The sequence below is a fragment of the Haliotis asinina genome, chromosome 8 (assembly GCF_037392515.1).
Source record: "Haliotis asinina isolate JCU_RB_2024 chromosome 8, JCU_Hal_asi_v2, whole genome shotgun sequence".
Classification (NCBI taxonomy): Eukaryota; Metazoa; Mollusca; class Gastropoda; order Lepetellida; family Haliotidae; genus Haliotis; species Haliotis asinina.
In genome coordinates this window covers 43,778,923-43,805,769 of record NC_090287.1, presented here as the reverse complement: position 1 = coordinate 43,805,769, position 26,847 = coordinate 43,778,923, and the positions used below count along the sequence as shown (strand labels likewise).

The window sequence follows — 26,847 nt, the reverse complement described above, 5'->3', positions numbered from 1 at the left end:
ACCATCAGTATTGCCCTTGAGGCAATCCTAGTTATTATTATTATTATCAAACTGACATGGGGTGTTCGCAGTGTCTCAATTTATCTTCATAGTTAAGTCATCACAATATGGCTGAAATATTGCTTATGTGACGTTAAATATTAACTCACCTACTCTTTATAGTTAAGATCAAGTATTTCATCAAAATCTATTTAAAATTTTATTCCCAGTAATTCAAAACTACTTTGTTCCCAATTTAGATTCAAATTTTGACAGAAATTCATTCTTGAGCACTTTTCAGAGCAAATCAATAAAATTCCTGAAAAATGGACAAAAAATGTTAAAACCTGGAGTAATGCTTGCAGAGAGCCATCAGATCCATCTAAAGAACAGGTATCATCGACAAACAGATTGAGTACACAGGTGTTTACACAGGTGAGGGTCTTTTTGATGAAGGACCAGTTTAATGTGTCAAAGGCTATTTTCAAAATCTATGTGACGTGAAAGTCCAGGAATCTGGTATGTATCTGTGCATTCAATCAAGTCATGCATTTACCAAATAATATCCCCTGTGTATCTTCCAGACATGAAGCCATAGAGACAACTTTATAAAATACATGTGCTGATCGGGCATCAGTTTTGAATGTTTCGTTTTGGCTTATCTCAATTGGGAATACAGGTAATAAGTCCTTGCTTTTGATATATCCCCTAATCACTTGCACGCACTGACAAGTAACCATTGGCCTGATATATCCTCTCATCACATGCACACTGACAAGTGGTCATTGGCCTTATATAGGCTCTCATCGCCTGCACACTGATGAGTGGCCATTGGCCCGATATAGCCTCTCATCGCCTGCACACTGATGAGAGGCCATTGGCCTCATATATCCTGTCATATCCTGACAAGTAGTATAATACATGCATATATAAGCAGATACTTATCATAACTAATATGGCCACCAATGACAAATTGAAGCACTTTAAAAAAGCGTTTGCTCATTATAACACATGCATTTTAAACATTTCAACGATTCACTCACATTGTAAAATCATGATGATAATGCGAAAATAATGCACACCATTTTCATCCAATTATTCAGGCTGTATGCAGCTAGTCATTCAACATTACAATACTAAGTCAATACCCCTAAAATATGAATAAAGTGCATATTACCAGCTGTTTGTAGTTGATGTCCAAGCCACCTCCAATGTTTATATATTTGATATAATTGAATCCTCTTGTCTTCAGTTCACTTTTCAATTCAATCAGTTTCATGGCACATAATCTGTTGACAAAGAAGATATTATAGAATTATTTTGTCAAATATCATAGATCTTTGCTTATGAATTTCAGTGCATTTATAATTCCTGCTTTTGAAACATCCAGACCACTCAACGTACGCATCAAAGAACATAAACAAAGCAGACACCAAATCATTTCATCATGTCATTGTACCCCATCATGTAACTTTCTTTGATGCTTTGTTTTCCCAACTTTGTTATTGTTATCTTTTCTTGTATATACCCCATCATTCCCCCAAATACTTGAAAACAGTATAAGAACCTATACCAAAGTAATGCAATTGTTAAAAAGTTGTGTCATCTCCCAGATGATCCCTGCTAAAGTTGTACTCTTTGGGGGCCACAAGACATCCATGCTCTGAAAATGGAGTCGCCTGTGATGCCCAAAAGAGGTTAGTACAACTGAGAGCCCCCATAGTAATAAAGGAAAAATAAGTAGTAAGAAATATTGAAGATATAAGTAGTAAGAGTACTATACTAATAACATTTAATGGAGTATGTGAGCCATGTGAGATATGTTGTTGATACATGACATGGGTCACATCCTGTACAGCGTAATATAACAATAACACAAAGTATGTGTTTACATATTTGATATAACTGAATCACTTTTCAGGTCAATCAATTTCACTATACATGATCTGTGGACAAGGAGGTTTGGAATTATTTTGTCAAATATCAGCTCTTCAGCTACAAATTGTCCCCAAGACAAAACATAGATTTGGGGATGTATTCTCTCAGTTATGGAAACATCAACTGCTTGACTTTCTGAACAAAATATATATGTTATAACTGGTAATGATTTTTATTCAAAAATTGTAGGTAATTAGTCTACCACTGCCTGATGCTATGTCATATAATCAGTCTTAGTGGAAACACTATAGCATTCTGCACATGCAATTTATGGGTTACGGAATAAAGGTCAGTCCTGTTGCAATCATCTCTGTGCATGAAACATGAAATGATTGACATCCTAACATTTGGCAATGAAAATGGGATTTTACAGGGCTGATGTTTACAGAGATGTTTCAGAAAACAAAAAAGTTTCTGAAGCCTGTTGAATGAACAACTATTATGAGTACAAAACTATGAAAAAGTGTGTTTGCCACTGCACGGGAAGCTCTCATATGTGGGACATTTCCATTAAGCAAGCAATTTTTCTGTCAAGAAGTAGGAAGCAGAGATATTGTTTCTCTCTTCTGGATTTATTATTATTTACAGAAAATATGGCAACTTCTAATGTGCTACTTGGATTGTTGAAATTTAACCCCCAGAAGTCGACTTGGAAAGAATGCTGTGAGATTATGTCCCATGTTCATGAAGCCAACAAAATCAGTCTAAATAAACTTAGTTTCAGTACTTTTCGTTACATTCCACTACTGAGTCCAACAAAACCTAGTAGGAGGATGTGTCAGGTAACCTTTGAGACTGACCAATCAGAACACAGCTTACAAAATTGCGAAAGTGGATGTTCACACATACCAGTGTTTAAAATTCCTTCTTACCCAACCATCCAGAATGGTCTATTTTCATCTCAGACAGTCCAATTTCAAAAGTTACCAGTCTGGTGGTCTGGTAGACATTTTTATCCCTAAGTTGCCTAATTGGCTAACAGTACACTTTTCATAATATCAGTAGACAAGTTTAGTAGGAATCAAAATCATCGCAGAAGACCTGACTTCTTACCCAGGTCCAAAAAAGCTTCAACAGCATTTAGCTGCAGAAGATGATGCAGTTCCTGCTGCAGAAAAATATTGAACTGCCGACTCAGACAATGATTGAGATTTGTTCGATCTTGATTGTGTCTGTGAGACAGAAAATGAAACAAATTTATTAACCAGGCCATGTAGCTTACATACAGTAAAGACAGTATTCAGAAAACTGTTTATATTTGTTTTTCATCTCCAAGCAAAATTTGTATTCGAACTGGTAATACTTTCAAGTTACCAGTCCGACTGTCTGTCTTGAAATTTGGGGAGTTTTAAACACTGCACATACCCATTGAATTTTAGCAAAATAAAGTTAGAAACGGATTTAGGATTTGGGATTGGGAAACCTGAATCCTGAATCTGAAAATGTTTTTCAGACTGCATTCCCCAGGTGGACAGATTCCTCTGAGGCAGTGTTATGATGTGGGGTGTCATCACCTTCTGTAGGAGAAGTGATTTGGTGATGATCCAGGGCAACCTGACAGCTCAAAGGTACTGTGATGAAATTCTATGCCAACACCCCCTTCCAATCATTGATCACAAGAGGGAGTTGGTTCAACAAGGCAATGTCTTGCCCCACACAGCACATCACACTAGAGACCTCCTCCAGAACCACAACATCAATGTGCTCCCCTGGCCTCTAGATCACCAGACATAAACCTGATCGAACATCTGTGGGATGCCCTGGACAGACGCCGTAACCCCCAGCTCCAGACATTTCAGCAACTCGCACAAGCACTACCAGCCAAGTGGGCTCTGATTGGGCAACACGAGATTCTAGGACTTATTTGATACCGTAGCGATGCCATGCTAGGTGCTCCTTGTGAGCCTGGGTATCTTACAAAGTTAAACAACTAAACTGCAGTTTTCTATTTGAACCTCAAGTTTGAGTTTTCTTCACATTCGGGTTTGGCATTTGAATCACAAATCTAAATTGTTTGGTCATATTTGAGATTCAAATCCTGAATCTGAATTTTTTGTTCAAATTCGACATTCAAATCCCGAATCTGAATTTTTGTTCAAATTCGTGATTTTTCTTTTGCAGATTCAGCTTTCGGTACTTCAGTAGTTTGGTAAGTAGATAGGTAGGCGCCTACAAAATGTCAAAAATATTACAGGTGTTCAGTCATAAATACAAACAGAATGTAAGGCATGGACCTTGTTCAGGAGTTCAGTCATAATTACAAACAGAATGTAAGGCATGGACTATGTGTACAACCAGTGCAGATGGAAACAGGTACAATATCTAGCTGATAATTTCTGGAAAAGATTGAGTGGAGAATATCTTCCCTTATTGCAGGAAAGAAAAAAATGGAACACTTACAGGAAAAACATTCAAGTTGGAAATATTGCACTTCTCATGGACAGTTCACCACATAATGCATGGGCACTTGGGCATGTCACTGATGTTTTCAGGGAAAGTACTTAGTGCGAACTGTAAAAGTTAAAACTGCTTCTTCTGAACTCATGAGTGAGTGAGTGAGTTTAGTTTTACGCCGCACTCAGCAATATTCCAGCTATATGGTGGCAGTCTGTAAATAATCGAGTCTGGACCAGACAATCCAGTGATCAACAGCATGAACATTGATGTGCATAATTGGGAACCGATGACATTTATGAACCAAGTCAGCGAGCCTGACCACCTGATGCCGTTAGTCGCCTCTTACAACAAGCATAGTCGCCTTTTATGAAGGCCTATTCTATCCCAGGACCTTCACGGGTGTCTGAACTCATGTGACCTACTGACAAACTCTGTCTTATTCTGAGGGATAGTGATTGAATGTGTACTGTGTAGTAAAGAGAGAAGAAATAAAAACAACAGTATTAAAGGATGAAAGAACACAAACTGTAACTGATTGAGAAATGTATTAATTTGATTTAATGTGGGATATTGGTTTGCATATTTTTTTTGTAAGTGTGTGTTTTTACCCCAATATATCCATTTCGTAATTACTTCACTACAGCTCTACAATGTGCAATCTTTTTGAATTTATCTTCCCTTCACTAATTCCCTAGGTGTGCTGATCCAGACCTTAAACTGATAGTGCATGTTGTAAGTGCCTATGTGCACAATACATGGCACTATTACACTTAGAGAGTCAACCAGTATAGTCTTCACCTTCACCAGTAACGTTCATGCCGGTGCATGAACAGTATATCTTTTAACATGGGCATAACTAAAATCTACTTTTTTATGTCTGTAAAAGTTTGCGATGCATGAAATATAAAATCACTGTATGTATAAAAACACTGCAAATTTCTACTGCATTTTAATTATCCTGAATTAAGGTACAAAATTAAAATTTTATAAAAGGGAATAATACTAAAATAGGCATTTATTAAATATCATATTTCGGACACAGAAGACAAAATTCTTCTACTAGGATAAGTACATACCCAAGAGCACTTTCTACATTTTTGTATCTCATTATATAACTAAACAAATACATATATTCAGACTGATAATAAATTTCAATCTTTAGTATTATAAATGGCACTATTAATTGTTGTAAACAACAAATGGTTTACATTTTACTGCAGTGTCTACAAAGAGCTTGCTTTAACAATAATCAGATTATCATAATAGTCATGAAAAAGCTAATAGTGTATTTATTAGGGCTAGTTCTATATGTTTTGTTGCAATGAATTGGTTTTTAAAATTATAACACAAATATGTAAAAAAAAGAATGTTTTCACGCTTAACATTATAGCTGCACTGTACAATGTAATTCTGAGTTTTTGTATGATGACGCATGTGTACTTTAATATTTAACCACACATGCACAACTTTATTCAGTCATAGTACATCGTATGTTAAATTTGTAAAAATATAAATAAATGCATAAACATATCTTCTTAGAATAAGCGTAATGTTAAATTCGTATTTATGTTATCAACAACACATATTTGATTTTAAACACATTTGCTATGTTAATTCCTAACTAACCGACATAACTTAAGGTTTTCTTTAAGTTGATAATATATGGTCTGTCATGGGAAATATTTGTCAATATAATGTCATCAGAACAGTAATGTAATGTAATGTAATTGTATCATACACATCCTCTTGGGAGGTCAGAATTATACATTAATTGTTGAGACAAATCTCTGTTTATATTAGGAGCTTTAGATTGTGTTAACTTTGTGTAAGAAATGAATCAATAAATTCACATATATAAAATGACTCTTGTACAAGCACTTATACAAGTATAAACATAAAGATTTACAGAGGCGTCAGAATTTAACACCAAAATGGATTCAGATGTGTGATGAACTGCTGCTCAAAACGTAATGCAAATATTTCTAACTAACTGTTACATTCTATATGGAATTTCTCCAATTGTCGGGGATGTGTAATAATCACAAACTGGTGATGAAGACCTTCCAGGGATCAACACAGTACTTGTTGGTTGGAGGTGTATCTCCAATTTTTGTTCACACTGAGATCGGAGCTAGTATGGGAACTATTTGTAAGATTTTAATGCGGCAATAGTTAAAGAACTACCGTTAGAAATAACCAAAGGGTTAATAACATATACAAAGAATTTTCATAGATGAAACAACACCCAAGACTTTCAGTAAGTTGAATTTGCACTGCCTCGGGTTCAGTCGTAGGAGATGCCGTAACAACATACTGATTTTTCATGGCGTTTTCCCTCTTTATCTATATCATGTCCATTCGCACTGCACTTGGAAATTAAACAAAAGATGGTTTTCTAAACTAAAAAGCAAAGCAAAACATGTGTCAGGTAATGACTTTCAATTGTAAACAATAGTTTTTTCGATGAAGGTGGCCAGGGCAATACGTAGGCTTTGTTCTGTCTTTACATGTAGCAAGCTGTCGCAGCGCACATTGAGTCAGGAACCAAACCAGAAGCGAGATGTTGGACCATCACTTATATCACTTCAAAAGGAGAGTTATTGCCCCTCACAACAAAAAGATCACCCATTAGGAGGTTGGTGTGTTGTGGCCAAAATCAACTAATTACAAAAATAGAGAATCATTTTTAGTTTCCTCGAGTTCCAAATTTGTATCATTCCCATTTCACTTAAGTTCTAAATTTACATTCATATTTCATTTTCTAAGGTTTTGAGCAAACTCGACTTAAGTTAGCAAGTCCACACCATTTTTAAATCAACAGTTCAGATTTTTAAAACTATTTTTCCAAGGTTTGTTGATACATCAGCATTGCAACAAACTTTACCCGATTAAATTCTGTCCATCCGTTCTTGATCAACAAGGTGATCAAGTCAACTACTGTCAAGTCTGCGAAATGTCCACATTTCCATTTTTGTAAAAAAAAATGTCACACCTTCTTATTTCAAATACCAAACTATTTTAAGTAAATGTCGTTGAACCACAAATATATTAATGGTCTTTTCTAGCAGCACAGTGTTTTACAGAGGAAAAATGTTTCATCTGGAATTATATGTCTTTTTTGAACATCCTAGAACTTCGAATCTACGTATCATGTTTCAGGTCTGCAGACCTATAAGAAGGAAAGAAACAGTTCATTAAACATCATGACTGATGTACAATGTCAATGTTGGCAAAATCAGTATCTTAACACTAAATTATTGAAACAGATTCAAGTTAGAGAATCAAGATTATGAACTGCTACCTTTGTTTTGCATCAGTTAAGATGAACTTAAGATTGTAACATGTTTTCATATATTCTAATCTTGAACCTGTATTACCAGTGTTGAAGATTCAATTTAGACAGTGCTTTAAAAGACAGTGCTAAAGATACCATGTTTCAAACCTGAAGCAAATCTGATGCTGAAATGGGAGTTTGTATACATGGTTCATAAAACAGAACAAATCTTAACATAGGTTAATATGGGAGCAACATTCTTTAAAGTTTGAAAAAGAATACAAGACCTACACCTTTAACCAATTCATTGTTCACTTTAAACCTGAGTCAGTGAATATGTTGTGATGCTGTAATGTACAAAAAAAAACTTACTCTCTACTCAAATCTACATTGTGTGTTTATGTAAGTGCTATGACATCCACAAATGAATAATGCTGAATTCTGCATAAATTAAAAGATCAATAAAATATAGTCAGTTTTCAAATACTAGCCACAATTTCGACAGAAATTACAGAAATTACAGACAGAAAATACATGTAAATCTGGGTTATAATTGCTTAACTACCACAAAATGTTTTTATTGAAGCTAACATACAAATTGCACGAGGTATTTGAAACATAAATAATGCTTTCCTACCTGTTTAATTATCAAAGTACACACATTTGAACACTTTAAAATATATTAAGCATGTTAAATAAAATTACTCAATGAATGAGCTAATGACACGCTCATTGTTAGCTGGATTCACAAATGGAGTTGTCTGCCTCTGGCAATACACCCCTCCCTCACACAAATCTATCAGAAATGTGCATCCATGGTTACATTAAACTAAAATTTGTTTTACAATGGAGAGGATTGATGTGTGCTTATGATAAAAACAATTTAAAGCGTGCCATCGATTGATAAAACAAATTTCAATGTTCAGCAATATTTTAAAGGGTTGAAAAACTATGAAAGAACAGAGCAAAAAAACCTTTCTCGCCAACGTGGGAATATCTTCTGAAGGGACCAGTCATTGTTTTTCACTCAAATACGTCGTGGAAAAAGACAGAACACGCAAAACAAGGACACCCTCCTGCGACCAAAAATGGACCAGGTTTTCATGAATACTACAGAGTCACGCCCCTTGGCAACTCACTTAGTGTGGACTTTCTACTTAAGTTATCCTTAGATATCTCTTAAAGGGGAGGTAAATGCCTTGGGTCATGTATATCATGCCATGTGCTCTCATCTCGCACATGACCAAGTCACTAAGCTTTAGAGGTCTAAAACAATGGTAAGCCACTTACACTTTTCACTCAGACATGAAGTGGTTACCTTAAATACAATATTGCTTTACATATATACATATTTAGTATGTTGAAGTAAGAGTAGTTCTGTGTTGTCTATTCTCAGCAGACACTTGTTTTCCCCATGTGTGAGCATGTCAGCTGTTAGCTCACCATACAATATTTATCCTTTATGTTCACATGCTGTGTGATACAATATTTATCCTTTATGTTCGTGTGCTGTGAAGTTCCATTTAAGTGAAACAAGTTATCATAGAATTTTCTTATGGTTAAATAGTAAGACAGATTTTCATCTCTTTCAGTCAGTCTGTGCTTGTGCACTGAAATTAACAAGAAATAAGAAGACAAGGGTAAAGTATTAAGAGACATGCCTCTTGTTTGTCACAGCTGTTGATGTTGTTCATCGGTCAAAGACTACATTCTAGAGTGGTGTTAATGTTTTCATATCACCAGAAGGTGAAAAAAATGCTAATGTAAAGTCTTCAAATGCGAAATGCAGAAAATATGAAGTTTGTGACCACATGTGGGATAGGAATGTCACACCAGGGCCTAAGTGAATAACAGGGCAGCAGATTAATAGTGTAACAGATCCATATATTGTCATGCTGACTAATGGTAGAGCAGTTAGGAGGCACATGGAACATGTGAGAGCTAGAGTACCTCTATCACATCCTATATATGAGATGTGTATAAATCTGGAAGAGGCAACAATAACACAAGATAACAGTGCTGTTGTTGATGTGCCTAGTGTTCATCTGCTGGAGACAGATATCCAGCATGATATGCTACTAGTAAAATGATAGTATAAACAATGAGACAATTGCTGTCTACCCCATTATCAAGCCTTTTCACCCCAATTTCCATCCCCTTATCACCCCCACAAAAAACAGACTACATTTTATGGATGGCACAACAATGATCCAATGATCCGCTAAATTGTTCAATACAAATTTACATCAAGGAAACAATTCATTGTTAACCTCCTACTATTTCCTGTTTACTGTGTGTTGAGCAGCAGTGGAAAACTTAAAAAAAACTCAACAATTTCAAAGCTCATGTAGTTTTACTTGCATACCTTTGAATCAAAGAAACGAAATATATCCCCCAACATGTCCTGATTTGACACGATACACAACACGGTCCATATGTGACCACTGAACCACCATGTGGTTTAAATTGAAGTCCTTATTTGACGTCTTATATTTGTGCCCTGATTTGGCACTGTATGCGATAGCATGGCTGCCCTAACAAAAACATATATAAAACTCTCCCTGCTCAGCGGCCGTGTACACCGATGCAGATGTCTGCGTGTGATGCACGTTATTCACGAATCGCTGGCCACCGTGTTCAAGTGGTGCGTTCGTGCGAATGTTCTGGGTTCGTTCGGACCTTCTGTCCATTTCCCCCACTATGATAATGGCATGTTTATCATAATTCTACATGAGTGAGTGAGTTTAGTTTTACATCGCACTCAGCAATATTCCAACTATGTGGCGGCGATCTGTAAAATAATCGAGTCTGGACCAGACAATCCAGTGATCAACAACATGAACATCGATCTGCACAATTAGAAACCGATGACATGTGTCAACCAAGTCATTAAGCCAAACTACCCGATCCCGTTAGTTGCCTATTACGACTAGCATAGTCGCCTTTTAGGGCAAACATGGGTTGCTGAAGGCCTATTCTACCCTGGGACCTTCACACCATCATAATTCTAAAACAATCGTCACAATGTAATATTCACAAATTGATTCACATTTCACATGTTCTGAAACTGAAAAAGAATAACTGTCTGGTAATAGTTCACGCTTAATTCTCAAAAGAAGCACGATGACTCTCCTCTGAAAAAAAACAATCACATATTCACACATGAAGTCAATTCCTTGAAATGCACATTTTTCTTGTGAATGTCAATCATGATAATGTCCAATATATACATACAACATTGTCCCTTTCTAACGTCCTCTTTTTCCTCTTCTCTGTTCTGCTCCATCTGTCCATTTCAAAGGGCATACTTTTGTGACTGGCCTTGTAATTATACCTTTGTCTGTTTTAATGTCTACAACTCGCACATGGCCATCTGTTCCTGGATATGTTCTTGTGATGATTCCAAGTTTCCAAGTTCCTCAAGGTGCCTCTGGCGTTATAATGGTTACCACGTCATCCACTTGTAGGCAATGGCTGGGGGAAAACCATTTCTTTCGTGTCTGTATTGACGGCAAGCACTCCATCCAACGCTTCCAGACATGATGCACAAGTTCCTGTCCTCGCCTCCATCTCTTCATCAGGCTATAAGGTGTGTTATCCACAGAATCTGGAGCAAATATCCGCCCTCTTTGACCATGTAAAAAGTGGTTAGGTGTCAGAGGAACGTCGTCATGTGGGTAAGCACTTTGATAAGTCATAGGCCGGGAGTTTATTAGACTTTCAGCACCAACAAACACTGTCACCAGCTCCTCATCTGTCATATCTCCAGATCCCAGAATGGCATATATAGCTCGCTTGGCAGCCTTAATCATTGACTCAAAAACTCCACCAAAGCTGGTAGCATAAGGAGGATTAATTCAAGATCACTCCTCTATTAGCCAATGATGACTTCACCTTCTTTGTGTCCAGTTGAGCAACAAGTTGTTTCAGTTCATTTGCAGCGCTAATGAAATTTGTACTGTTATCTGAAAGGATTTCTTTGGGTAACCCTCGTCTACAAGCCATCCTGTAGGACGCATTAAGAAAAGAGTCGCTGTTCAATGCGCACGACATGTCCTGCTCTTGTAGCTAAGCAAGTGAAGAGGCACAAATAGCGTTTTTGCCTTGACTTTCAATGTCCCTGAATTGTAAGAAATGGCCCAGCATAGTCAACACCTGTCTGTTCAAAAGCTCTAAGCAAATACCTCAAATGCATCTTTGGAAGTGGCGCCTTTATCTGAGCTGTAGGTTTTGCCTTTTGTCGACGACAATGTGTACATTCTTGTTCCCAGTTGCGAATCTCCTCAAGGCCAGCAAAAATCCAAAACCGAGATGACAATAGCAAGCATTTGATTTGTACCAATAACATGATTGCCATCCTCATGATGTTTCTTAACAATCAGCTTCATGACCCAGTGTTTTCTGGGCAAAATGATTGGGAACTTTGTTTGGTACAGCAAATAGTCTGCATGTCCGAGTCTGCCATCAGACCTAAGAAGACTATCATCATCCAGAACATGATGAAGATTAATGAGTTTGCTACTTTTGGAAATAGACTTTCCCTTAAAGAGAATGCATCTTTCTATGCATTACAAATGACGCTCTTTTCAACATCAGCAAATTTCTTCTGTGGTTAAGCAACCCTGTTGTCTTTCAGCTGATTTAACAGAGGCATTGTTGAGAAATCTGTACACCCATGCAATAAGGCGTGTATACCTATTCCAATTTGAAAACCTGGTAGGTTCTAATAACCATACTGAATCTGAATTTGTCACGAGCGACATAGCCTTGTTTTTCAGTTCAGAGTTGGGTGATATCTTGACATTCATTTTTTGTTCAGGCCATTTGTTTTCATCACACAGCAGAAATTCTGGACCATACATCCAAGATGCTGAGAACAATCTTTGAACTGACGTTCCTCTGGTAAGAATATCTGCTGCATTTAATTCTGAAGGAACTTGCTTCCATTGGGAAGTGTCAGTATGTTCTTGAATGAATGCAACGTGGTTGGCTACAAATGGTTTAAAGTAACGACTGTGGTTCTTGATCCAACATAATGCATTCATATCATATCAGTCCACAGTACTGAACAGGAAGTACTGATTTCAAGGGCATGAGAAACAGCCAACATCAACTGAACTCCCAAAACAGCTGCCATTAACTCCAGCCGAGGAATGGAGACACTCTTCAAAGGAGCCACACAACTTTTAGTGGCCACTAGATGACTTGAACTGTCACCGTTTTGGTAAGTGTTAACATAATACAACACTGCGCCATACACTTCCTCCAAGGCATCCACAAATACATGCATTTTTGCTGTTGTAAACATCTGGGAAATCTTAATCTATCTAGCTGATTCTCTCTTCGATCCATTGTCAGGCTTCATTTTTCAGATCATGATCAAAGCACATCATCCCAGTCCATGCCTGACAACCACAATTTTTGTATGATGATCTTTGCTCTTATGTGAAATGGAGCAACAAAACCAAGGGATCAAATAGTTTGGCAAGCTCTCTGAGAAAGCCTCTCTTGGTAAGTGGCAAGTCCTCTTCTATGATTGGACTACGGAAACTGAAATAATCATTCTGAGTTACCCAGACAAGACCTAATGATTTTGCTCATGGTAATTCATCCTTAGCCATGTTGACCTCAGATACTCTTTCCTCAACAGGAATGTTTTTCAGGACTTCTGGAGAATTTGATAACCATTTTCTGGATCTCATTCCCGCTCTTCCCCACAATGCTGTGAGCTGTTTGTACCATTCGATAGCATCATCCACTTCTGCAACTGAGTCCATACTATCATCCATGTACGTGGATTTACAAACACTCTTAGCAACTTTTGGGAATAGATGCTCAAATTTCCTTGCATTTTCCCTTGAAATATATTGAGCCAGGAAAGGAGAGGCATTCATACCATGAAACTACTCTCCGAAATTCATATGTCTGTGGTATTTCTGATTGGTCTAATGATCTCCATAAGAACCTAAAGTATGAACAGTCTTTGGCTGGAATTCCTATTGCAAATACATTTCAGCAATGTCACAAACCAAAGCTATTTGGTGTTTGCGGAATCTAAGTAGTTGTACTTCTGTCTGGGCATATGACAGAAAAATGTGGTAAGAACCACTGACTCTCAGAAGTGTCTTCATTTGAAGAGACAATCCGGATATATACCTTTGCAAGGTAATCTGAAATAGTTTTATTGTAAACTTTAGCTATGGATGGGTTTTTCAACAGTTTTTTCTCTGTATTACAGAGACGTTTATAGGCCATGTTGTAATTGTCAGGAAGGCTTTCAGCATCTGCTTTCCAAGGTATGCCAACCACGTATTGGTCATTTTCATATGTGACCGATTTCTGCACAAAGTCAACAACCGCTTCATCTTGCTTTGTCAAGATTGGTTCTGATAACCGAAACTCTTCTACCTCCCAAAACTTATGAAGCATAGAGTTAAGTTCAATTTCCTTGTCATTTGAGAAGTAAGTGCTAGAAAGTCTGTGATGTGATGACTGTTCTGGAACACATCCCACACATGTCCCCCCAAGAGGAGTAAGCCTGGCTATTGGTTCTCTATCAGAGCCAGGAATGTTCTCATAAGAGTGATGTAATTCCAAATAATCCATCCCAATAAGTAAATCAACAATGTGAGGGGCTTTTACCTTAGGAAACTGAATGTGTTGCGAATGTGACCATCACTTAGAATGCTTTTGCCAGTCAACAACTTGCACTTGGCCGGTGACCCGAGTGGTAATTAAAGCAGACATCATTAGAACAACTGACCCATCCATGCTTTCAAGACCAAAGTGAAAATTCTCACTTTGTCCATTAAGAACATTGAGGGAGAAATTTTGTACTTGACCTACTAAGCCCTAATTGTGAGGATACATCTTCATTAACGTACGTTTTTGTACTCGCATCGCAAAAGTTTAACTGCTTGACAGGTTCCCATCTCTTTGGGACAGTCACTGATTTGAACTTCCTACATGTTACAATGTCATGATTGTCCATATGACACAACTGACATCTGTGGTCTCTTTCGGTCTGCTTGTTACCAAAGAAAGGCCCTAATTTGTTAGAACCTTTATGGACTGTTTTCTTTCCTTTAGTAGATACCCCATGGAAACAATGACATGGAATTATGCCTCCATTTAGACTCACTCACGTAATGTTTCAACTGACTCCTGTCGCTGAGTTTCAAAAATTCATCTTTGGTACTGATTAATCATGGATGCCGTCATTTTCTTCAGGAGTTGAACATACAGAGACCCATTAAACCTATCAGAATCCCTCATGTTTACAACAACTACATCCAACATATCAGCAAACTGTTCAAAGTCCTTTGTACACAAAGATGACAAGTCTTCCATTTGGAGAGCAATGTGATGTCTCATGCCACCAAATTTACATTCTAATCTCTCAAGTGCTACCCCATATGCCTTTGCACTGTGACCTAAGTCTTGAATGACCTTCATTGCATCACCACTAACATATTGTCACAACTGAAGTAGTTTATATTCTGGTGTGGCAGGTGCTTTGTCTATACATGCTACGAAAGCAGCATTCCAGGCTTCATATGACTTGGCATCCCCATTAAAGACAGGCATAGACACTCGTTACAGCTGCTTCCACATGTCTTTGCCAGTGTCATAACTATGTGAAAGTGTTGGTGCCCTATGATCAAAACTGTCTCAGTGGTCCCTCACCATGTGAAATGGTTCATATTTTTGTTCTTGAATTCCTGACTCACCTGTGACTACATTTTTACAAGTAGCATTGTTTACAGGAACAGCTTTCATGTCTACCTTGCTTTTAGAATTAGATGTTTGTGAGCCATTTGTTAAAGAGTCTGGGCTATTCCTGAAAAAGTCCTGTGCATCATGTTGAGCCTTAGTACCTACTTGTTCTAACAATTCTGCATCATCAGTGACCTTGGCCATTTTTTGTTTATCACCAACAATTTCAAACATTTCTGACAGGTTCACGATAACTTCCACAGCCATAAGGAGACAGCTGCTTAAGTTGTCTATGGCTTCCCTTATTGCTATTCTTGATGGCATCTCTTCTTGCTCAATTAATTTCTCCAGAGCAGTAGATACCCCATGGAAACAATGACATGGAATTATGCCTCCATTTAGACCCACTCACGTAATGTTTCAACTGACTCCTATTCTTGATGGCATCTCTTCTTGCTCAATTAATTTCTCCAGAGCATTTTCGACTTGGTGAAAGCTGACTTTACTGTCATTTTTTGCCTCTAAAGACATTTTATTTTAGTTCCATAATCATTTTTGTCATTGTCTGAAATAGCATCAGACTCAGGTAGAGATATGTCTGCAACTGTCTGAAGTGTATGCTCTGCTTCATTTATCTCCCCCTTCGGTGTTTTAGATAAACACAATACACACTTGTGCTTTATCATACACCCATGATGCAAGATATTCAATGAAAATGCAATACCTGTGAAATCACACTTTCAACAACGTTCATCAAAATTCAACATACAACCCGTTCGTGGTACAACTCAGTGTACACCTATCAAAGCAACGGCAATCAGATAAAGACAATACACACTTGTGCTTTATCGTACAACCATGTTGCAACATAAGCAATGAAAATACAATGTCAATTGAAATCAAACTAATGTCTGATAAAGCTAAGAATGGTATAGCAATAACCATGCTCTGCTACCATTTTTGAGCAGCAGTGGAAGACTTTAAAAAACTCAACAATTTCAAAGCTCATGTAGTTTTACTTGCATACCTTTGAATCAATGAAATATTTCAACGGCACTATATACCCCAACATGTCCTGATTTGACACGATACACGACGAGGTCCTCATGTGACCACTGAACCACCATGTGGTTTAAATTGAAGTCCTTATTTGACGTCTAATATTCGTGCCCTGATTTGGCACTGAATGCGAGACAGTCACCGATAGTGTGGCTGCCATAACAAAAACATATATAAAACTCTCCCTGCTCAGTGGCTGTGTACACAGATGCAGGTGTCTGCGTGTGATGCATGTTTTTCACGAATCGCTGACCACCATGTTCAAGTGGTGCGTTCGTGCGAATGTTTTGGGTTCTTTGGGTCCATCTGCCCACCCTGTTCAGTCCCTTCTTTGCTAACGCCAAGTCTTGCATCTTTTGGTTCAAACCTCTTATTTCATCACGTTGTATTTGGTGAGTTCCAACGGCACTAAACAAAACCCTTTCTCAGATATTTTACTATCGGACAGCGCTGTTGAGATATGATCATTGATAGTATTTGACTTTGCTTTGGCTAGAACATGAATACTATTATGTTTCAATGCCTTATTTTACATCTGGCAAGAAATTAATTGAAGAGCTCTTCTCACTATTTCCATATCGAGTATGATATGCATAGCGATGATAGTTGGCAATAAGCCGACGCCAGGCCACACCAAGCTTCTTACTAGGTGTTACAAGGACAATTTCAACTCCATTAATAGCATTCATAGCTTTATTGTATAAACTGTGAATCACGCTCTTTTTCAAGTTACATGTATTTTTATATTTTGTGTATTTGTCTTAAATGAAATCCCTCAACGCTTTCTATGTTTTCAGCAATTTCATGAATTGCTAGGTATAAACCTCCTTATAATATATGTACATTTAGCATTGTTTCACTAAATGGGTTTATGGTCAGTATTTGCAGTTAGGCACAACACTTTAGACTGTAGAACTTGCCTTCACTTAGGGCATCCATCCATCATAGCAGTGTACGAGGCAGTGTATTATTTCTGCATTTCATAATAGCAGCAGGAAGAAATATAGTAGTATTTTGCTAAATGAGTTCGTAGGCAACATTTAATATTCCTTTGCACAACTTTAAACCCCAGTGTAGCAAGGTCACTTATGGAGAGACATCATTTCCGCAGACACACATCACATCCGCCTCCTTTCCACCCTGCATTTCATCTAAGCAGAAGTCTGGATATGCAAACAAGCCTAGTGGCTTATAAAAAAGCCACTCCAGTACATTGTTCCAATACATATGAATTGTCTGGATACATAACTTGACTGGAATAATTTGACAACATAATAACACTGAGACAAAATAACAGATAAATGATTGAATAACATATAGGTACTTGTTGGTTATGGCTAGCAACAAAATGACCTGCTGCAGAAAATCAACTTGTCCTACAATGAATGTAAATGTAGAAAAGATAATCACAGGAAGCAGTTACTTTCAGAAATGAAATGGTGTAATGAATTGAGAATATCACTATTTGTTGAGCTATTCAATGCGCTGCTACCATATAAATTAGTTTTCACAGCGTATCCTTGAACATAAAAATACACCATTGGTCTTAAATATTGAAAATTTCAACATGTAAAAAGGTGCTAACTAACATCTTTGATCTAATGACCACACAAACATTTGGATGTTTCTGACATATGCCAAGGATATCTGTATGCATTTACATCACTGCAACCATGCTTGAGGCGACAATGGATGATATTACTCAGTGATTTGATAACCCCCCAATTTAAATGAAACTAATTGTGAGTTTCTGTTGGGTTTATCATGGTTCTAAATTGATTCAGTGAAATAGCGCTACCAGCTCCTGCAGGCAATGCATTCCATGACACATATAAGCACATTCTGTCTAAAATTTTTGAGAATTTGAGAATTTTTGTGTTTTGCAGTTAATAGTTTGAAAAGGAGTTTTCATTGTTTTAATCTGAGTAGAGGAGTTATCTCTAAATATCAAAACAAGTATGAATGATGACAAGATCACTGATTCACTTGGCTTCTAATCATTATAGGTATGCCTTGTAAGTCTCCCTAATAAGTTTATTTAAAAAAGTAAACAAACTGGGAATAATCAGCTATACAGTACATTTTTAAGTGCAGAGGTGCTCCATGTTTACACTCATGTTCATGAGTAGTCAAACTGGCAGTACTCATAATGGGAAGATACCATCATGGGTTGCACACGAATGACCAATGAGACTCATATCCTGTGTGCAACGCGTGTCACATGGGTCTCTCACACAAAGTCCATAGTTTGCCCACGGGACCCCCCATTAATTAAACAACTAATTAATATCATTAACAAAGATCTAGACCCTTTCCCAAAAACACTTAACCCAAATTGACACGATCTGTCTCCCTCCACATAATGTCAGTGTAGGCGGCAATGGTCTATTATTACACTACACTGAATGTCTAAATGGAAAAACTGGGTCACGTGACAATGGCAACGACACACAAGGTAATGGGCTTGACCTATTTCCTAGGCTACACTGAATGTCTAAATGTGGACCGATCGATACTAGCTGGCTGAGTAGAGAGAGTGCGTGACTGGCTGAGCACAAAGTACACTACGCATGTATTTTATCCAGATTGTATAGGTTTATTTAGAGTAACTACATCAGTTATGGTTTTGCTTCCCCATAATTCAGTCAACTCATTGAGAGTAAGAAGATGACTAAGTAAATTAAGACCATCAGGTTTATTCACAAAGATTGCTGCCACTCACTCATATCGAAAATGAAAGACGACAGAGAAGTTGAGATGCTGCTTCCTGACTTCGGGCGAAAATAGGTTCTGTTGGAAAATACAAGTCACTCCCTCACAAGGACTGGATGCAAACAAGAAATATACATCCTTTGTAGTTCAAGGTGCAAGATGCATACAGACGAAAAACATACATTGCTCACAGTCCGAGATGCATGCAAACGAAAAACATAGATAATTTGTAGTACGAGGTACATGCAGATGAAAAACATATATCGCTCGTAGTCCGAAATGCATACAGATGAAAAAACATACATCATTCGTAGTCCCAAATGCATGCAGATGAAAAACATACATCATTCGTAGACCGAGGTACATGCAGATGAAAAACATACATCGTTCGTAGACCGAGGTACATGCAGATGAAAAACATACATCATTCGTAGACCGAGGTACATGCAGATGAAAAACATACATCATTCGTAGACCGAGGTACATGCAGATGAAAAACATACATCATTCGTAGACCGAGGTACATGCAGATGAAAAACATTCATCATTCGTAGACCGAGGTACATGCAGATGAAAAACATTCATCATTCCTAGACCGAGGTACATGCAGATGAAAAACATTCATCATTCCTAGACCGAGGTACATGCAGATGAAAAACATACATCATTCGTAGACCGAGGTACATGCAGATGAAAAACATACATCATTCGTAGACCGAGGTACATGCAGATGAAAAACATACATCATTCGTAGACCGAGGTACATGCAGATGAAAAACATACATCATTCGTAGACCGAGGTACATGCAGATGAAAAACATACATCATTCGTAGACCGAGGTACATGCAGATGAAAAACATTCATCATTCCTAGACCGAGGTACATGCAGATGAAAAACATACATTGTTCGTAGTCCCAAATGCATGCAGACGAAAAACATATATCATTCATAGACCGAGGTACATGCATATTCAAAGTCTGTGATGCGTGCAGTTCATGTGGAAGGGGTCCTTGGAAGGAGTTTCATTCTTCACGCCATCCTGTTTGTGTATGGAGTGCACAAACTGTGCATCATTTTGTTTGGTTGATGTGTTGTGCTTCCAGGTCTTATGGAAGACCTTCCAGAGAAAAACAGCAGTTAGCAAAAGGTAGGTCCACCTTTGGGCAGTTTCTAGCATCTGCCGCACCTTCTGGATATCCAGACGGGCCTCTTCTTGTTCCTCCTCGATTTCTTCTATATTCTCCTCGACGATCGTAGAAGTCCTGAATGGTTGGATTTGGTGGTGTCTCAATAGCGGGCAAGAGGGTCGCAGGTTCTGCATCAGGCAATACTCCCGCACTAGAGGGTGCAGTCAGATTTGGAGCTTTCTTGTCAGTGGGCAAGACATCAGGATCTCACCATATCTCGTACTGCCTTGTGGATCCAATACCTCGCTTGGGTTGACCACACCGCGAAGGGAGCATATTTCTTGGATGTCCTCCGAAGACAATTCTCTTTTTGGTGGCATAGTTTTCTAGGTATATACTATACCTACAAAAAATGTCTATATAGAAATCCCAATACTATACCAGGAATCCCAATACTATACCAAGAATCCCAATACTATACCAGGAAACCCAGGAAACCCAATACTATACCAGGAAACCCAATAATATACCAGTGGATTACCATGTAATAGTAAATTTTAGTATTGGGTTTCCTGGTGTAGCATTATACAAGATGGATGCTGCAGACAGCCAAGTGGAGATGGGTACACCCCACAGCCTGGACAGCCGACAGAAGCAAGTGACGCAAGTTACCAAGAAGAGGAACCCAAAAAGAGTTGAGGCTGATAGAAAAAATGCACGTGCAATACATGCTAACCGTGACATGAAATCAACACCGCATGTTCCTTCGAATGATAAGATTGCAATTTCAGGCATATGATACTGATATTCCACGCTAACCTTTAGTTAAGACGAAGACAAATAGATGATTGGGGCATTGACAAGCATTTTAGATATTCAACAATTTTGTTAAAAAAAACCCCAGCAAAATGTCATTTGCTTCGTGAAATGGATCAGTGGTCCTAAACATATTTGCTCAGTATATTGTGTTGATTCAATTCTTTGGGATTGTACCTGTTCCCAAATCGAATCTACTATATCAATTCATGCGTAAAACGCATGGGGAAAATGAACTTCTCGATACTTATCAGACAACATGTCTCCCTCTTGTTTCAAGTGGATCGTTCTGTGGGGTCATTTGTCAGGTCATGAATCATCTTATATGTGTTTACCAGTAGCTTGTTTTTGTACCTAGGCTTTAGCCTTCTCTTCAGAAACGCGTGCGGCTTTATCTAATTTTTTAATAGCATCTGTCCCTCTCCAATATCCCCGCGGGCTGTAGTAAACTTTCTCCAATATATTTTTAGTATCTTTATGGGTTGGGGGACACACCCACACCCCAAGCTGTCTGCAGGACCCCACAGTGGCCGTAGGCATAGGTATTGACACCATCCGGGGCTATCCAGCGTTTTGTGTCTAGTGGTGATAGAGATGTCTTGTTTAATGTCAATCCGAAAATCTTATGCCCATCACTACGGAGTATATTCATTTGATGTTGGAATGTTTTTTTCTCGAATAGGGTCTGTTTGTAGAGGGTATGTTTGATATGTTGTTTCACCACATCCTTTTTCACACCCTTAGCCTTTCTTATTTCAGCGTCATCTGCTTTCGTAATAGAATACATCTTAGGTCTTAACCCCACGTATTCAGCAATTGGTGTGCCTGCACATTCATCTTTCATCTTGACCAAAACTTTCTCATTGGTTTGACTGAGCATGGGGTGGTCTCTCAAGTAGTCACTAGCGTCGTACACGGTCATCATCGAATATAGTATTTCCATTGTACGCCAGACTCGCTATCAGTTTCCTGAGCTTGTCTTCCTCATTCGACCTGACTAGCTTAACACTGACACATTTTCGTCAATTCTCCATCGTTTTACCGAATACAGAGTTGTTCATGAGTTTGTACAGATTTTTCTTGAAGACGTTAGTAGCCAGCTTTCACATATCTGTGTTCATCCTGATGTAGGGTTCCATCAATAGGCTTTGATCGAACTTCAGTATTCTGTGTACTTTAGCAAGCTACCCAGCGATAGATACTGCTGTAAATTACGATAGTGAACAATATACTTTGTTTTATTCATCAAATTTGGTACCAATTTTTCAATCGGGGACACCCCCATACCTGTTGTGCGATGCAATTCCTTTGGGTATTCTAAGTCCACTTTGAGTATATAACACTTATCAGAATCAGGTGCAATACTCATGACATCCCTGTGTAGACTTGCAGTCGGCTGGACCCATTCAAGTCCCCATGTTGGTAGATATTGACTCATAGCCCAGTCGTACAGGTCGTTAGCATCCAGGTAGAGTTTCTTGGTATATTAGGGTTGGATCCTTCCACAAACTTGTTGTTTGCTTTAGCATAACGTTTTGAAACCATGGAATTACCGCCACGAAACCCTTTCTCAACAAACAGGTGCATATCGTAATTGGTGAATAATTCTAACTCCACACCCGTTTTCTTCAGTAAGGCATCCCACGATAGCCCAGGGCTTGCATAATACCATGTGAGGTCCAACCAATATTGCTTTGAACACATTTTCCTGAATATCTCTAACACATCAGCCAACAGCAACACATCCGTTTTCAAATATAAATCATGATAATCAGCGTGTTTGTACTCGTCTTGAGAGACAGATGCATCTGACAGCTTGCTGTAGAAGCGGTCAATGTGAGGTAACTCTGTCTCATTAAACCTAGACCAGTCGTCCATATATTCATATGGTTAAATACCCTTACGTAGCAGCAAGGCTCTGGTTTTCTCTTCTGTGTATTGATTAGTTATAGCCAAGTTGTCTGGGTTATTAGCCCTTACCAAGCTGTCTAGAGATGACAACAGAAACTGAACACTATCTATAAATATCAACCCGTTTAGCGAAAAGGAAATATATCTCTCCATATTGTTTGGGATACAGGATATGTTGCCTTCTACCTTTGAAATAGCTTGCATAATCAAGTGTGAATCATAACCTCGTAAATTGTGAAATACCACAGGGATATGAATAAAAATTGGGGTTAATCCGAAGCTTTACGTTACACTCATTGTGAGCCGCACCTCTGTTTTTCTCTGTCACATGACAGTGGTCTCTCACTGAATCACCATTACAGGTTTACAGCATACACGACAATGCGTGCTTTTGATGTGGGCTATCCTATCTGCTCGGGTCATACGCATTGGTGTTACGTTGTGCAATTTTTTCCTGTTCTCTCCCTCCTCGTGTTGTAATCACTGGAGAAATTTCTCAGCCGCGACTGGGCGTCTATAAATGACATGGTGGTTAGTTTGGCCATCAGAAAGAACGACCACATATCCAAACCCACACGCCTCTAGTTGATTTTTCTGAGTGTAACTTTGATTAGGGGATGGAGCCACTGTATCGATTGGTTTAATAATAGCTTCAAAGTCTGCATAGATAATGTATGGTACTGGCATCTGATTTTTGTGGTTGATAAATTTCAATATATTGTTGTTTTGGGCTGGCATATCTACCCGTGTGGCTGTTTCCCCTACACCTCTACAATCATCCCTGTGTGAATCGAGTAGATCGGTGCTAGAAAACCCATGAAGGCACCTTTCACAGAATTGTTTCTTTTCCTTGTGTTTTGTTTGATCAAACACCAATCGACTGAAATGTGTTATCAGTATATAGTGACATTGTTCGCTTTTTGTATTAGAAATACATTAGCTGTTTTTCTACCCTCCTTATACAAAAAAGGACTTATCCTGTGGACTATAAGTATATTCCCTTCATGCCCGAATATGTTTATAGTCAAATCTGGATTCTGTTTTTCTATTTTTGTGCACTGGAAGATAGGGGTTGGTTCATCTATACCATCCATAATGTCATCATCTACCAGATAACTGGAAAGTCTGCATTTATCTTAGCTGGAAATTTAATAATCCTTAACGATATCCTCATACAATTTTCCCCTTGAATATTTGGAATATAAATCGTAGCACGTTTGTCTGTGAAATATTTAGGGGTTTGGTAAATGTTTCCCTCCTTTCAACGGTTTATAGTTTGCTACATCCAGGTAGATCATATTAACCTTATCAACCACCCAACCAGACCCCCTATTAGTGTAACGTTCTAGTGTTTCTTGAATTTTTTCAAATGATCTGTCAATAGAAGTGTTGATAGTATCTGGTTGTGTTGTAACATCCTGATTACCTCTGAAGTAAACAATAATCTGGTCATTTGTTTCATTCCCTTGTCTCTCTAGTGTCATCTTTAATGTGAGTTGCAATTTAACACCTTTTACATCATTCAGTTCTTCATTCACTTTATCAAATACCAATTGTTTTATATCTTGAAACTATGTTTCTTTGAACTTCCATCCTCTCAAATATTTCCCTATAGCACGCTCAGTAGGCGTGAATTGTAATTGTATAGGGGCTTGTTCATTGAGTAATTCAATGAGCTCGGACTTCCTCATCTGAATAATTTCGGAATCCCCGGTCTCGTGCTTGTCCTTTCAAATCTTTCACAGTAGGCTTTTGATATCTTATCCCTAAAAAAGTTAGTAATTCAGACTTTCTCATATAAGAATATCCCTGCATACCACGCTGGTGTGCCATCTTTTTCAACTCATGCACTGTTGTCATGATACAGGGTTCATACCTTATGAGAAACATTTGTCTAATTGGTTGTCACTTATCAATCAACCAGCTCTCAGCCAACGCGACCCTGCACTGCTTTGACCCAGTTATCGATCGATTTCCATTTAGACATTTGAGTAGTAAAGGGAATAGGCCAGCTCACTGTGGATGTTGCCTCCACAGTGAGCTTGTGTGAAGGAAGACGGGTTGTGTCATTTTGGTTTTGGTGTTTTTGAAAGGGGATCAAGATCTATGTTATTGATATTACATACTTATTTGTTTGAAGTGATTTAGAAACCCCATTGTTTCATGGATTACGTGACAACCAACTGGGTTCAGGGCCAGGCTTTCACGTCAGATGTGTGGAATCACTTTGAAAACAAGGGCCACTGTACAAAGAATAATCTGGAAGGGTGGCACAACAAGATAAAGAGACTTGCTCTGAAGAGCCACCTTAATATTTACGAGAAAGTGGTGATATTTCAGCATGAGCAGTCTCTCACAAAGGTTGCTGTCCTGAGACTTTCTAACCAATGGACAGCAATGCCACGAAGAAAGAAATATAGAACGTTTAACGCTCGCATTGCATTATTAAAAACTAAACTTCTGAGCCAACAACTGAATGACATGCAGTATGCGGTCCACGTGGACCTTCACCTACAATAGCGTAATTAACCAGAATGTTGTCTGAATGCAAAATACAAGGGGTTTCTCTGTCACTCAAATTAGGGACTGAGAGGGTTCGGGTGATCCTGGCACAGTCAGGCTGGTCAAGCTCATCATCAGCTCAGGGCCCTCGCCCCCTCTACACGCAGCCCAGACAGCGAATGGGACTTCTCCCAGGAAACACTGCCTAGTCGAACCCACCAAGAACTTTTCGGAGAATATGGAGGCTCCCCAACGCTGCAGCCTTCTGCATTACCCAGATTGTCAGAAGGGCTGTGCTCCCGGTGGAGAACCCGGGCACTCTCCTGATCTGCGCCAAGAGATCAGGAGGTACCAAACCAAGGGCACCGAGAACAATGGGGAGCCTGACGACAGTGTACTTGGGATGCAAGCGAGACATTTCAAAGGCAAGGTCCGCATATTTATCATGCTTTTCCTGAATCTTGCCAATCACATTGCTGTCAAAAGGGGCAGAAAATTCTTTGATATAAATAATTTCATTGGTTTTATCAAAAAGGACAAGATCAGGTTTGTTAGCTGGAATTCGTCTCAGGCTGTATATTGGCCTATTCCAGAGAAGTTTAAAAGCAGCATTTTTCAGGACGCCCTGGACATGTTCAGGGTCATACCATGGATGGACCTCGGAGTCAAAGCCACAGGCATGGCGGAGACAATAATAAAAGCAGTGAGCCATGCCATCATGTCTTTTAAGATATGCTGTTTGTGCCAAGGAAGGGCATCCACTGACAAGGTGTTGGACAGTCTCTGTAAATTGATTGCAAAGACGACATTTCATATTGATGTTTTCTTTAAGAATCACATTCTGGCGATTGCGAGTGGGAAGTGACTGGTCCTGAGCAGCAAAAAGGAAGCCCTCAGTTTCACATTTGAGACCAGCCGACTTCATCCAGGCGAAGGAGTCGGTTGGATTGCTGTTCTGTTCCACACACACGATGCAGTGGCTTCTCAGACAGCTTCTCCACAAAGGACCGACCCTGGGCAGACTTGGTGAAAGATTTCACCTGCTTTACTCCCATCACTGTACCGTCCAGCAGTACATCGCCATCAACAAAATCAACTTCAAATTTCAAATTGTGTCCAACAACCTTGGCACGCTTAAAGTAGCTGTGGAATTCCTTGCTTTCATCATGAATCTTAACGTGCATCACCAGAGGATCATCTGACAAATAAATATGTGCAAAAGTACACAATAAAATTCTGTCATGAAGAGCTTCCACATTAATCAAACCCCGACCTCCTGAATTGATTGGCATATATAAACGATTAAGAGAGGAACGAGGGTGGTGTGCTCTGTTATCAGACATGATCCTTCTGGTCAGGCGGTCAAGACTCTGGATGTCTTGTTTTGTCCAATCAACTACTCCAAAGGAATAGG

The 26,847-nt window shown here is 38.6% G+C and overlaps 1 protein-coding gene across 1 annotated transcript in view; it reads right to left on the bottom strand.

Moving 5' to 3' along the window:
* The window catches only part of LOC137294602 (uncharacterized), a 165,201-nt gene that overhangs the window by 111,820 nt on the left and 26,534 nt on the right, over positions 1-26,847 (bottom strand). The window contains exon 3 of the mRNA XM_067825656.1: positions 1,157-1,268. Coding sequence (XP_067681757.1) covers positions 1,157-1,268 — 112 coding nt within the window. The remainder of the gene's footprint in view (positions 1-1,156; positions 1,269-26,847) is intronic.